This window comes from Chrysemys picta, chromosome 4 (genome assembly GCF_011386835.1).
Source record: "Chrysemys picta bellii isolate R12L10 chromosome 4, ASM1138683v2, whole genome shotgun sequence".
Taxonomy (NCBI): domain Eukaryota; kingdom Metazoa; phylum Chordata; order Testudines; family Emydidae; genus Chrysemys; species Chrysemys picta.
The window spans coordinates 95001052-95015848 of record NC_088794.1 but is presented as its reverse complement, the minus strand read 5'-3'; the positions used below and the strand labels follow the sequence as shown (position 1 = coordinate 95015848).

At 43.1% G+C, this 14797-nt stretch overlaps 1 protein-coding gene across 1 annotated transcript in view; it reads right to left on the bottom strand.

Moving 5' to 3' along the window:
- Window positions 1–14797, bottom strand: part of INO80 (INO80 complex ATPase subunit) — a 117122-nt gene that overhangs the window by 30714 nt on the left and 71611 nt on the right. Inside the window, exons 25-26 of the mRNA XM_005284688.4 lie at window positions 14081–14221; window positions 4043–4268 (exon numbers count right to left, since the gene is read on the bottom strand). Coding sequence (XP_005284745.2) covers window positions 4043–4268; window positions 14081–14221 — 367 coding nt within the window. The remainder of the gene's footprint in view (window positions 1–4042; window positions 4269–14080; window positions 14222–14797) is intronic.

Below are 14797 nucleotides of genomic sequence, written 5' to 3'. Positions count from 1 at the left end.
GATTTTTTTCCAGCACAAAATGTCATCACTGAAATTTTTTTTTTCATTAAAAAAAATTCAACCAGTCCTATGACTTACAGATTGCACTGTGCCCAACAACAAATTATTTATTACTACATAAAGTAGAGGAGGAAAAGCAGTCAGTCCTGTAATCAACATCAGCAGGAAAGGGGCTGCGGACCTAATGGTGCCTCTTCAGTCAACAGAATAAAAAACAGCCAGCCAGCCAGGCAGCGGATGGACTTAAGCTGGCTGAGAGGGGGTGCTATAGATACTACAGCCTGTGGAAAACAGTCACTAATGATTATGACTCAGAAAAACTTCAGTGAGAGTTCTGGCTGATGACTGTGGCCAGACACATGGACCCCTGGGGAATTAGAAAATGCCCCTCTGGACATATAAAAATATAGAGGAAAGAGAGAGAACGAGTCTGGGTTCCAGTGACCCTCCCCCCGGGCAGTCTGCAGAGCACAATGGGGTCAATAAGGAGCTAGCTGGCTCTCACAGTAAACAGCCAGTGAGGCCAGTGCTTTTTATCGATGCTAAAAGGACTCAGACGCTTCCTGCCATTTAATCCGGGACCATTTTTCTTTCAAAGAACAGGAAAAGCCTCAAGAGATTCCCACAGTGATCGCAACTACGTCTGCTGCCAGGGTAGTGGGAATTCAGACAGAGAGAGATGGGGACAGGGTTAAGAGAGATAGAAGCTGCTTCAGTACCTACCTATTTTAAAGCTTTGCACCCACAGTTCAATTTTACATTCACTGGGCTTTATCCTTGCATCAAATTGCTTCTTCGGTGCTTCATTATTCATTTTCCATAATGACTTGGATCATACCTGCATCCATACATACACACTGCTCCCCTGTCCCTGCATCTATGTCCCTTCTCAGCACTCAAACTTAAACCTACTCTATTTCTCACTTAACCGACATCCACTTCCTTAATCCAGTTTTGGTATACACTTCCTCCACCACCCACCTGCTTACCTTTGCTTCTCTCTCTCCCTGACACCCATATGCTTAACCTTGCACCTGCATCATTCACCATATAGTTACTTATAATGAGTGCACACCCACAAGATTCTTGTGTATTGTTATTCAAACAATATTTAATTCCAACTTTTTTCTTTTATAAGCTTTTGCAAGTGGCAGAATGATGTCAAGATTTTTTCAGAACACATCCTCATCTTTTGAGGTCCACCTCAGCCACAAAACTTTCTTATACTCGTGCACCTCTCCTTTCATGCCTTCCCACCTACTTTACCCCAACACATTTATCCCTCCCATTTTCTTTTAGCTGCAGTAATTAAACTTTTGATTTTGTATAATTGCTGGAGACCAAACAGCATAAGATTTCACCACACAGTGTAAATCAGATTAATCTGAAACTATCTCAGCAGGTATATTAGCCCCACTAAATAGTGAGTCAGAGTGTGTATGTGTGATAACCTGTCTTCAATTCCCTTATGAGAATTCTTAGTAAATCAGAAAGCAGCAAGCAAAAACCATTTTCCTTTTACCCTGCTCATGTCCCCCTCCAAAGAACCTTGACCCAAAAGGGTCTTGGGAACAAGCTAGCATTCTGGCAGCATGAGCTGTTTTTCCTCTTGTTTATCTCTCTAATCTCTAGTGCTTCATGCAGGCCACGGTTCAGGTCCATCATTCTGCAAAGTAACAGTATTCCCAGCTACTGAATGTCACTGCTAATCAAACTGGGAGCTATTTACCTATGCTCAGAATTATGGGCTAATCAAGAGGATCAAAATGAAGGCTGAGATTGCTTTATTATTGCAGTGATATCTTTTTCTTCCCCTGTCCCCAGAATTTAAGCGAATCTGCCATGTTGCAAACACAGATTTTTCTAGTCCAAATCCAATGAATCATCCCCTCCTCTCCCGTTCCCCCCCACCCGCCTTTGCCTCTCAGGCCATTTCACCCTATATTTGGTTCCCCACATCTTGCCTTTTCTTTGCAGACTGCTGCAAGTGTAATGTTTATCCTCTAGTTCAGAGGACTGACAAACAGACCTCCTAGGCCAATACCATAGTGTCTCAGTGGACTTGCTCACATGAGGCACTTGTGAAATGACTGTCTATCCACCAATCTCTAGAGAGTCTTCTTTCTGGAGCAGTGATAGAAGAAGTATTTTTGAATATGTGCCTAGCAGGAGGACAGGGGATAAGGGGAGGGGCAAAAAACAAAGCCCTAGTATTGTTGGCTAGCAATCAAAAACATCTCTTTATTGCCTAAAATGCTGGTTGAGTTACAGGGCCGGCCTACAGGAAAATGGCACCCTGGACGAACTTGCATTTTGGTTCCCTTGGCCCCCATGGGTGTGGTGCCCCACCAGGGGCTCCCCAGGCTCCCCTCCCTCCCTTTGCTCCAAAGGCCTGCTTCCCCTCCTGCATCCCTAATCCCTGCACCCCCTTCGCTCCTAACCCCTGCATCCCCCTCCTGCACCCACCTGGGGAAACTGACCTGGATGCACGAAGCAGCTGACATTGCTGCTCGCTCCCCCCTGGACTGCTGCTCCTCTGCCCCGCACACCCCTAGAGGGCTGTGAGGGGGGGAGCGAGGAGCAACATCTGGTCTCCCTACACCCAGGTCACTTTCCCCGCCTGGGCTGCGTAAGGAGAGGGGCATGAGAGCAGCAGCTCCTGATGCCTCACAGCCCGGTCGGGGAAAGTGACCTGGATGCGGGGGGGGCAGGTGGGGGGGGGGGGTGAGTGAGAGTGAGGGTGAGAGTGAGAGAGTAAAAACAGCTAACAAAAGCCAAAGCTGGCCAAAACACCAGCCCTGTGCTGCTCCCACTAAAAGGGAACTATCACATCCTTCCCATTTCTCATATGAACTAGCAGGGCTTGAATTAAATTTTTATATGAAATTGGGGAGAATTTAAAAACTGTTGAAGACATTTTAAAAATAAAAAATATGAAACTTTAATACATTTTATTTACAGTGCCATTATTCATACTAGTCTTGCTAGTCCTCCCCCCCAGGCAGAGAGGCACTGAGGCTAGGATCAGGACCAGCTGTGCCCCCAAAACACCAGGCCAACCTTCCAAATTGGACCAGACCCACGTCCCTCCCCAGACCAAACCCCCTGAACTGGACCCGACCCACATCCCTCCCTAGACCAGGGGCACTAGTGGGGGGATGGGGCAGGGGGAATTGGGGGAGGTCTGTCTCCCCCAGGGGTGCTGGTGGGGGGATGGGGAAAAGGGACTCTAGTTGCTCCATGGAGCCTGGGCCAAGGGGGCTTACCTGGAGCACGGAGGACCCACTGGTTGGGGTGTCCATCCACTGGGTGCTGGTGCTGCCTACTGCCCAGCATGGTCCGGGACCCCCACACTCCCCAGCCTCCACATTCAAATAATGGTGGGGCCAGGGCGGGCACAGGGGCAAGCTGCATGCACAGCATCCTCCCACCAGCACTGCCCCAGGCTCGGCAGGGGCCAGGGAGCCCAGGGAGGAGGCGGGGACCACACCACTGGGGAGCCCAACTGTCCAAGGTGCATGGCAGCCAGAAACCCCCAGGCCTGCTGCCTCCCCTCCCCCCGCTCCACCAAGTGGTATGAGCCTCTGGACAGAGGAGGTGGGGCTCGAGCAGAGCCGCAGGGGCTGAGGGCTCCTCTCTGCCCCTGTCACTGGCAGGAGCCCTCAGCTTGCTGCTGGCTGGCTGACAGGAGCAAGTGGAAGGGGAAGAAGGGGCAGGGAGGAGGGGGCAGTCCTGGGCCCGCTGGCCAAGAGGGGCCGGGCCAGCACACAGCGCCCTCTTTGGCAGGCTGCCCTGGGCAGCCAGCCCAGCCGCCAACCCCAAAGGCCGGCCCTATTGAGTTAAGCACCAGAAAAGGTTGTGTTAAACTAGTTCTGCCCCGACTGGCTGCTTTGCTCCAGACAACGTATGGGTAGAAATCAGAGCTCTTTAAGAAGTTAAAGGGATACTTTTTCACTCAAAGGAAAAAGAACAGATGACCTTACTTTCCTAGTCCCATTAATCTATTCCACTATAGAAATTTAGAAAGGAATTAGAAACTCACCTGGTATCCTGATGAAAGACCAGCCATTCTGAGGCCTGACCCCCAACAACCCTCCCGGATACTCTGGGAAGAACTGGGAACATCGTTTCAGGTAATCAGCTGCTAGTTCAGGTGCCCCATTCAATATACACTGCTTTGTTTCAAGACTTCCTCCTTCCTTAAATGCCCTATGTTCATACTCTGCGCTTTTATCATTGCAGTAGAAATCCAGAGGCACTGCTATTACCTATGAGTAAACACAAGTAAAATAATGAATACATATACTCCTATTTTCCCTCTTCTCACAAAAAAAAAAAAAAAGTCTTCAGTTAAATTAGTTTCCAGAGGGACAAGATTTAAAAGCAAAGTCATTATGTTAATATACAAATGGTAATACCATCTTAAACTGATTTAAAATAAGGAGAGCAGCAAAAAAATAGTGCCCAGTCAATGCTCAGGCATGAACTATTGTCCTTCCTGATAATCTGTACTTTGACTTGCACTTAGTGCCAACTGTTAAAAGATGGAGGGCAAAACTAAGATCAAATAATGTGCACTGTCATTGTATAGCTCATTTCATCTATTTTTGGTTTGAATTCTTCACTGACTAGTAGTTACTTGTCAGAGTCCAGCTTTGCACAACTACCTCAACTTCTCTCCTACCCTAGAAGGCCACTGCATTTCAGCAGTGATCTACGTATAGTTGAAACACTGAAGATGTGGAAATCAGGAAAGAAAAATGTAAAAAGGGGGAAAGACACAGTTTGGTAGTCTTTCAGAGGCAGCACTTGGCAACGATGGGCCATACAAATAATAATACAAGATTTCAGTATCTAGGATGAGTAGGGAGGTTTATCTTACATTTTTTAGCTAGTCATTCTGTGCATCCCTTTCCCCACTGCCTGTTTTCAATATGCTCTCTCCAGCTACATAGAATAGTCTTTTGCCAACACAGGAACCCAGGCTTTATACCATAACTAGCTATCTTGGACCATCTCCATCATTTTAATCTTTGCTGCTATCTGGATGGAGAGTAGAAGGACTGGTTAGCCAAATAGCTGTGTGTTCAGATGGCTGAAAATCCCTTGATAAAGTGTCTGCTCCAGTTGACAAGGCTGCCTTTTGTATGGATCTATAGTATTCTCTTATCTCTCCTCACCAGGCTAGCAGGCAACTCTGAGGTGCCATCCTGTGCAGCAGATTACTACTCAGAATAAACACATTTTAACAGCTGCCTAATGAAGAGCACAGAGTTAAGATGGATGCAAGAAGCAATGGGAAAGACAGGGAGTGCTGTGCCATGTAATCCCAGATGTTCTCGTCCATTTTTACCTAGAAGAACAGTTGAAAAACAGGGTTCTGCTTCCATCTGATAGTTTCCTTTTCTCTCCCCATTTCACCAAAGTGATGAATACAGAAGGAATCATGGGAAAAGTCTGACATCACACACATACAACTGCTCTGTTGGGATGCTCTACAGACCTCTCACTAACTGTTAGAGTATAAAATCCAAAGCAGATAGAGCAAATACATCACTTTCTTTTACAAGCCTAAAATTAAAGCACCAAATCGCCATTTAACATGCAGTATTATACAAGAAGGGGAACACTGCCAACTTCCTCATCTCCTTTCTGAGTGTAAGTCTGCTTTGGGCCAAGCGTTCTGGGGGAAAGACTCCGCAAAAGTTCTTTATATTCCATTTCCTATAAAGAAGATAGAGGAAGTTTTAACATGCTTTTGAGAGACCTGGAAAGATGCTTTGACTTCATTACCTCAACAGCTTCAAAATAATGAAAGCTAAATTTCAACATTTCAGTGCATATTATGAAATTAATTCCCTAAGATGAGAGAAGTTATTTATTGATAATGGTGTGTTTGTAGTTTTCTTCTCTAATCCAGGAAATAAGTATGTCATCACTTTAGAGGACACAGTGCTATATAAGAGAAATAGGATGTAGAAAATTGATGTTATTTATGCAGGTGTATGAAAACTAGGAATTCTCTGCCACAATTTCCAGCAGTTAGGGTAGATCCTGACCAGTTAAATCAAGGTAAAAGGAATTAGAGCCTGCATCTACACTAGGGGAAAGACTGTGGTTAACCTTCACCTATCTTCAACCTCTTTTCCTTAAATCGATAAAACCTTGTTTCCCCGAATGGAAGGTTTTCTTTGCAACCATAAGGACTAGAGGCTTATTTTTTTTAAATGAAAGCTTAGATTCTGGCACACAATTATGGTACAAATTCAAACAGAAAAACAAGTAGTGCAGCAATTTGTGTATTTCAACACACACAAGGTCTGACTTATTCACAGACTAAAAATGGCTTTGAGCATACTTGTTTCCATAGTGCCAATAGAGGCACACCACAGCTGCAGCTCTTCCGAGAGCAAAGAAATGGGGATTTGGGAAGGTGGAACAGGATGTCAGGATTTCACTTTAGACCAACCTGAAATCAGTAATGAATACTAGAACAGTTAATTCACTGAGGACTCAGAATACCATCATTATGAAAAAATAAATTTAATCAGAACCAAAAGGCAGGTTGAGCGCTTAGCACTGATTCGAAGAGGATTTGCTGCAATACACTGCCATCTGCAGTCAAAGCAAGAGACTGTATTTAGTGTAAGGCAGCAAGGTTTCTCATGATGAATGAATTTCAAACTCCTTTGCCTGAACACTGATCCCACAGTAATAGTGGTGAAAATGTACCCAGAGGCCTATCTTTCCCCTCTGTAAAGGGCATTGTTTACTCTCAAGTTGTAGTTTGTATTTCCTCACTCAACAAATCTGAGTTGGAACAGAGAAGAATATTCCCTACAGCAATGATGCCCAAACTTTTTACCTTTTACTACTTGGAAGGCGCTTGAAGGCCAGCACTTTACTCAAAATTGAGCAGTCTGTAGCCACTTTCATATTTAATAAAGAAGTGTTACCAGTGTAGACTTGTAGGCCCTAGCATGCAATTCATTATGGCTGCTGAACTCAAGATAGAAAGTTGTGTGCCAGGAACCCTAATTTCCTCAGGCTACACCTCTATATGGGAAAAATGAGAGTAACTCTGAGGGCTGCACCTGGGTCACATCTGACCCTAAAGGAAGAGCTATTAGACGAGAATGCCAAGGGAACTCTACATGCCCGAGGTGTCTGAAAGCACTCTCTATATTAATAGGGAAGAACCTTCACATGTAGGAAGCGTGCACATGTAAAGGTTATTAATATCTTAGGCCATAATTGGGGCAATCTGAGTTAGTCATGACAGCTCCAGACACACACACACACACACACACACACACACACACACACACACACTTATAAGACACCATCCAAAAACATCTACATGTCCTTCAAGAAAAAAAAAAAATCATACAAAGTGCTGAGGAGCCTGTAAAAGGAAGGGGGAAAAAAAAGAAATATGAAACTTTTCCATTAGTATTATTTGTCCGTGTGCGCACATACCCCTCCCTTACTGTCAGGTTTGTTCTTGTGGTGCTATATGTAATGAAAGGCAGTTAGTCCCTGACTCCAAATTCTCATGTTTATTAATGCATGCTATCAAATTGTATTAGTGCAGCAATCATGGATTAGATCAGTAAGAAGATACTCTATTTTGAGGTAATCTACATATATCCTCTTTAACTCAACAGTTATACAGTATAAAAATCAGTGCTAGTTTAAGGAATACTTTCTCTATTTTCATGCAAAATTAACCCTGAATATGTTGTAGGATTTTTAAATCAGCTATCATTGGGATATCTGGACTCCATACAGGAGTTTATCAAACTCAAACTGAAGTGAACAATACATAATGCTCTGGACTGATTTCATGAGCGCACTAAAAGTAAGAACATGAGACACACATGTATCCTTCAAATCACCTTCATGTTTCAGACCTATAATGGCTTACAAATGCATACAAATTATACTCTGTCACAACCTCAACCATCATCGACACACAATCCCATCCCTGTCTCTCGCTCCATTAACTTCCCACAGCTCATCATAGCTCAGCACCAACAGCGGGACATTCTTTCTGGAAGCATTTGGGCTTATTCTGCTGTTTAAAGACTTGTACATTCTTGCCAACAGTTTATAACAAGCGTGAAACTCTTAAATCTTCACTTCCCAGGAAAGCAAACCCCTATCTCCACTTAATCCTTTCTATGTAGTAGCCAAGCCAAACCAAGACCAGACAATTTCCCCATTTACAAGAGTTATGACAAAATAAACTGCAGACACTATTTTCCCCCACCTGCCCAATACTGGATCAGCATATCAGTTCCTGAGCTGAGCTTTTAACCATGCTCCACTCACACTGACCTGCAGTACAGATAATACACACATACCTTCATAGATGACAACTTATTTATGGAGGTCAGTGAAGAGCCCCTACGCTACACAGTTGACATAAGTAATTCTAGGGAGATCAGGCTTCCATTCACATCTATTTTCAGCTGACTGTCCGTTCTTGAACAATGTGATGTTAGGACCTGGAAGGATATCCCCCATTCTGCAAGGCCTAGTCAGATTTTTGGCCTCACAATCAGAGCAGATGAGCTCATTCCAGGAGGTGCCAAGGAGAAGCAAACAGGCGATGAGTGCAGACAGCTATTTGCCATCTTCCTTTCCACAGATGCCAATGTATAATTACATACATATCCAGCGTCAGTCAAGCCCACTGATAAATCCAGCAATAACACAAACACAGATTAGAAATGGAACATTTGGGTGGCTTGGTGATAAGAGTCTTCTGCTCCCAGTCTGCTTCTCTATGATTATTACCATTATTGCTTCTCCATCAGCGACGGGGATTTATTGGCCTGCTATTGATTCAAAGTAAACAGTAGACATCAGGCTTGGGAGTGCAGGCTAATTGGAAGCAGATGTCCTCACTCGTGGCTCCTCTGCAGCTAACCTTCCAGTTCATTTAGGGGAGGGTTCTTTTTTTTGAGAGCAGGTGGTTGACTGGACTTCTGGAGCTACATGTGATAACCTATGAAGGCGTTTCATATCCATAAACACAGTTATTGCTAGCAAGAGAGTGAAAGCTTTTCACATTTTATTGGGACCATAAAATAAAAGGAATAAAAGATAAGTATGCCACGCGAGTCATTTCCCGTAGATTTGGAGTTTCTTCTCATTCAGCCTGTTTCTTATTCTCCATGTTCAGCTTCCCCCCCCTCTTTTTTTTTGGAGGGGGGGAGGGGAAACAGGTGAGGCTGAGGATGATGAATTACATAGTTCGAAAAAGACAAAAAGTCCAAGGGGCCAATCCTGCTGTAAGTGCTCCTAGTTGGTGCTGATCACCCACAACTCCCTTTGACTGTAGTGTAACTGCACAATGTGCTCAGCAGCTTGCTAGACCAGGCCCTGGCAGAGCGACCGCATTCTTATCCATCATCACCGTGGCTGTGCTATGGAGTCTAGCATAGTGCAGTTAGCGCACACCACATGCTTTTCTCACTTTATGCTGTTTCTCAAAAACTGCACTTTTACCCTGGCAACTGGGAGAAGCAGGATTCAGGGGCTCACCTCTTATTAAAAAACAATGTGCCAAAAACTCCTTATGAAAAGGGTATGCATGCATGGTTGGGAATTAATAAATAGGTAACTGCATCTCTAGAGTGCCACAATAAAAAGAATAATTTACAGAGTAAAAATGGATTTCATGCAGTATTATTGTGATAGCCTGTACCTCATATGACACCCTATACCCATGTTCACCACTTTTATACGGTTATGATGTGTTTTGTACAAAATGTGCCTTGTGAGGTATCATTTGAAAACTCAATCTGCTGAGCATCGTTGTCCTGTTAAAATGTGTGCACCAACACTGAATATTGAGTTATAAGATTCTGCTATATGTTTGTTACTGAAACATTTTGTAATTCTGGGGAATGCCAACAGACTAACTCCCCAATGTCAACAAAGAACTGACCACAGGTGTTAGAAAACTATTAGCTACAGAAGCAACCATTCACCATCAGGTGTGACTGTAAACAAAAGATTTGCATGTCATCCCTCACATACGCAGGAGGTGTGAACAAGAGAGAGGGTATAAAATAAGAGACAATGGCTTCCTCATGACTCTTCTCCCACACCTCAACACATGGAAGCAAGATCATTTGGAAGACAAAGAGAAGCACCATTGAACTGTGGGAGGGGTGGCCCCAGGCTGGAAGGAAAGAGTCTATGAAATGTATTGCAACTTATGGTGAGACAATCTGTTTTTCTTTTAGAACTATTAGCCTTGGTAAAGTTTACGAAATAGCTTGCGTGTTTATTTTTTTATTTCTTTTATAAAAGCATACAAGTCAGAATTGGTCATCACTTAAAATCTCTCTCTCTCTAGTTAATAAATTTGTTTCCTTGTTTATCTAAGCCAGTGTGCTTTTGGTTGAAGTGTCTGGAGAATCTCTACTCAGGTTAACAAAGGCTGTTGCACAGTCATTACTCTGTGATAGAATGATGGACTTTTAATGAGCTTAACACTGTCCAAGGGGGCCTTGAACAGTGTAAGATACACATTTCTGGGGTGCCAGGGACTGAGGGATTTGCAGGTGTGGCCCTACATCTGTTCATGAGTGGCTGGGAGTAACTTTGCTGGGTGTGCCTTTAGATGGTAATGGATGTGTGAGCAGTGCTTGGATAGGCTGCTTTTCACTGGCAGAGCAAAATAAGAAATGTTCTGGTCTGGAAAATTAAGGTGACACAGCAGTTCAGTGATTCAGCTTGCACTCTGGGACTATGTCTACACTACACCCCTTACAGCAACACAGCTGTACCGCTGCAGCTGCACCGCTGTATAGTCTCCTGTGTAGCCACTCTATGCCAGCAGGAGAGAGCTCTCCCGCTGGCATAATTAAACCATCCCCAATTAGCAGTGGTAGCTATGTCAGCAGGAGACGCTCTCCTGCCAACATAGCACTGTTCACACTAGCACTTTTGTCAGTGAAACTTATGTCGGTCAGGGCTGACTGACAAAAGTGCTCGTTTAGATAAAGTCTGGGGGATGTCACAATTATAAAAAGGCGGGAAAGTTGCTTTAATTTCTCCTGCTAAGAAAGACCTGCATACTCAGATGGGATGGAACTGGTGTCAAGTTACCTGCCGAGTTCTACACATTCTGGGCATGCAGCCCAAACATGCCTTGGTTAAGCAGAACATTCTTCTGCCCAAAAAACTCCATTCCTCTGAAATATCATTTATTGTGGAGGAATATTACATAATTTATAAAAAGGTATATATTTGAGGGTGGGGAGAAAGTAACCGTCACTATACTTCTAAACTGACGCTGGGAGGTATCTTCTCAGTATAGTTCCTAGAGCTTCACAGAGGTTGTTATAATTAGGCAACATCAGAAAAGATATGCATAGGAAAACAAAGCAACAGAAACAAAACACCCCAAAATGAAAACAGCACAACATCATAATACAAAACAATGTGGAACAAGAGTCACAAAGACGCAGAATGATAAGTCATTTTAAAATGCTGCTAACAGAGCACAAGGCTACTGGACCAGGTAGTGCCACTCAACAATCAAGAGGTAGGAAATGCCAACCAGAAAAATTTCTAGATATTAGAATTCGTTTTCCTTTTCTGAATTGAGTGCTGAGTCCACTAATGGTATGTCTACACTGAAAATGCTACAGCAGCGCAGTAGCACTATAGTGCTTCCGTGCAGACACTTCCTACGCCAACAGGAGAGGTTCTCCCGTCGGTGTAGGTAATCCACCTCCCCGAGAGGCTAGAATTCTTCCATCAGCTTAGCACTGTCTATGCTGGGGGTTAGGTCGGTGTAGTTATGTCTTTCGGGGGTGTGGATTATTCACACCCCTGAAAGAGGTAGTTATACAGATGCAAGTTCCAGGCGTTGACCAGCACTTAGACAAACACCCATCCCACCCTCTAACAAATCTCCCTTCCCACTCCTCCAAAAAGGAAAAAAAAAAAGCTCACTGCAGACAACAAACAGCTCCCATCCTCTTTAAATAATTCACTACTCTAAAACTGAATGTTAGTTTTACAGCCTTTGGGATTAAGAGAGGAGTTGAAATCAAGAGTTATATTATTGGAAGAAACTACCCATATTGCAGAAAAACAACGTATTACTGGCCAGATATACTGCTAGAATATTTAGGCTGAATAGGTGTGTCTGGTTCAGAAAGGGGACTGTGACGTTGCAGTCTATATAATTTTATAAAAATATGCTAATGAGCGAATATAATGTAACTAGAATATGCTTCATGCAAAAAGTCTCATGTAAGGTATCATTACAAAGCTTATAATCTACTGAGTGTGATCATCCTATTTGTATAAATGTACCACTCTTCTATCTGAAACTAGAAATATGAAATATAACTCTGAGGGGTGTAATTATGCAAAGTGTGGGCCATTAATGGTTTGGAATCTTGATGTCTCCCATTAACCAGGACAATTGTCTGCAGATGGGTGTGTTTTACCTGTAAGTCTTCCTGTATACGTGTGTGCTGGCAAGTGGGCAATGAAGTCTTGTAGTGACATGTGATCATGTCACCTGAACTGGAATCCATCTTTAACCTGGTGTCTTTCCATTGAGAAGGAGGGGGTGGAAACCCAGAGAGGGACAAAAGATTCCCGCCTTATGCAAAAGATATATAAAGGGGTGGAACAGAACAAAGAAGGAGAGAGGAGCCATCATGAAGAATCCCCTAGCTACCACCTGAGCTGGAACAAGAGTTGTACCAGGGGAAAGAATTGTGCCCACACCTGGAAGGTGTCCAGTCTGAAGAAAAAACTTACTGAAGCATCTCTGAGGGTGAGATTATCTGTATTCAGTTTGATTAGACATAGATTTGCGTATTTTATTTTATTTTGCTTGGTGACTTACTTTGTTCTATCTGTTACTACTTGGAACCACTTAAATCCTACTTTCTGTATTTAATAAAATCACTTTCTATTTAGTAATTCACTCAGAGTATGTATTAATACCTGGGGGAGCAAACAACTGTGCATCTCTCTCTATCAGTGTTATAGAGGGCGAACAATTTATGAGTTTACCCTCTATAAGCTTTATAAAGGGTAAAACAGATTTATCCGGGTTTAGACCCCGTTGGGCATCTCAGTGTTAAAGACAGGAACACTTCTGTTAGCTGCTTTCAGGTAAACCTACAGTTTTGGGGCAAGCAATTCAGACCCTGGGTCTTTGTTGGAGCAGACGGGTGTGTCTGGTTCAGAAAGACAGGGTGCTGGAGTCCTGAGCTGGCAGGGCAAGCAAGAGCACAGATAGTCTTGGCACATCGGGTGACAGCTCCCAGGGGGTTTCTGTGATCCAACCCGTCACAGGGATGTGCATCTTTCATTTTGTAAAAATACATATCCAAGCTTCACAGCACTACATAATGGACCAAATTCAAAGGTGATAAAAGGTGGTACAAGTTACACACTGACTAAGGGACATAGCAGCAGCACTGTAACAGAAAAACAAAATGGTTATGAAAGTTTGGGGTGTGATAAGCCAATTTATCTTGCACCTTTCTTTAGTTGTGTTTGCTACTACAACCTTGCCCTTCCTCCCACTGGGTACAAAAGTTACAAAAAAAGTTCTACAGAATTTAATACTAAAAGATATGCTTACTATAGTTTTTTTTAAACCAACCAACATAACTTAATAGAGAATTCTATCCCTACTATAGCATTCCATAAAATGTTTTTTTTTTTTAAAAACAACAACGCACACTAGAAAAGGTATCATTTGCTACAGCTGTTTTGGAGGTAATGTCTATAAAAGTCTATTATATTCCTATAGAACTAAATTGGGGTCAATCCTATTAATAAATTCTCTAGGACTTGACCAAATGAAACTAATACCAATTTATCTCAGAATTTGGGCCAATATTAGAGATATTTCTTGCCACATAACATTTATACAAGTGGAGATTTGCAAGTTTTGTGGGGACAGGACATTTTTTAAATGCACAAAAGGATCTTTTCAAAGACAATGGTACAAAACATCATAGGAGCTTCATAAATAGTTACAAGAAGGAATAGATTCCCTCGCTGTAATCTTTGCAGGACTTACCCGTGGGCTGGCTATGCACAAGAAGGATGGCAGTTCAGTGACCTGGCAGCACCGGACCGATGAGGTAGCTGATCTCCTTCGATGTATGACATGGTCTGAATAGCCAGTAACTGTTTTACAATGGCTACTGAACACAAGGTTCTAAAAATTAAATTAAATAAAGAGTTAATTCAACCAAGAAGGGAATCCTTTTTAGTTGTTTATCCCCGTGTCAGAAAGAATGATAATGAACAATCACCAAATAATTTCCTTGGGAACAGGGATCTTTACATAGCTACTGTTATGCTAGTGCACAGAATTCTCAGTACCTCAATTTTCAATGAGAAAAGGAAACTCTGCCCAGCTGCCACTTTTCCCCCTCTTGACAGATATTCTAGAATTGGAGACACTGCTTTGCCTCCTCTGCAGTTTTTCACCTTAGCTTTTAATGGCAGAAAAGCAAATACATATTCCAGTAAGGATGACCCTCCCTCACACTACTCTAAGGCACACCCTATATGGATAGAAAGAACCTTAGCAGGAGAGAGCACTAGAAGGACATCAGAGATGAACAGATTGTTATATTTCTGTTATTTACATCCCTTTTCTAATCCTTTTTCCTCTTTCCATGCAAAATTGCTCTTGAATTTATCATTGGTGGCCTGAGGGTGCTGGCACTTTGGGGGTATATCCCATTGCCGGAATTGTGATGCCCACATAGTGGCAGATCCCTCATTT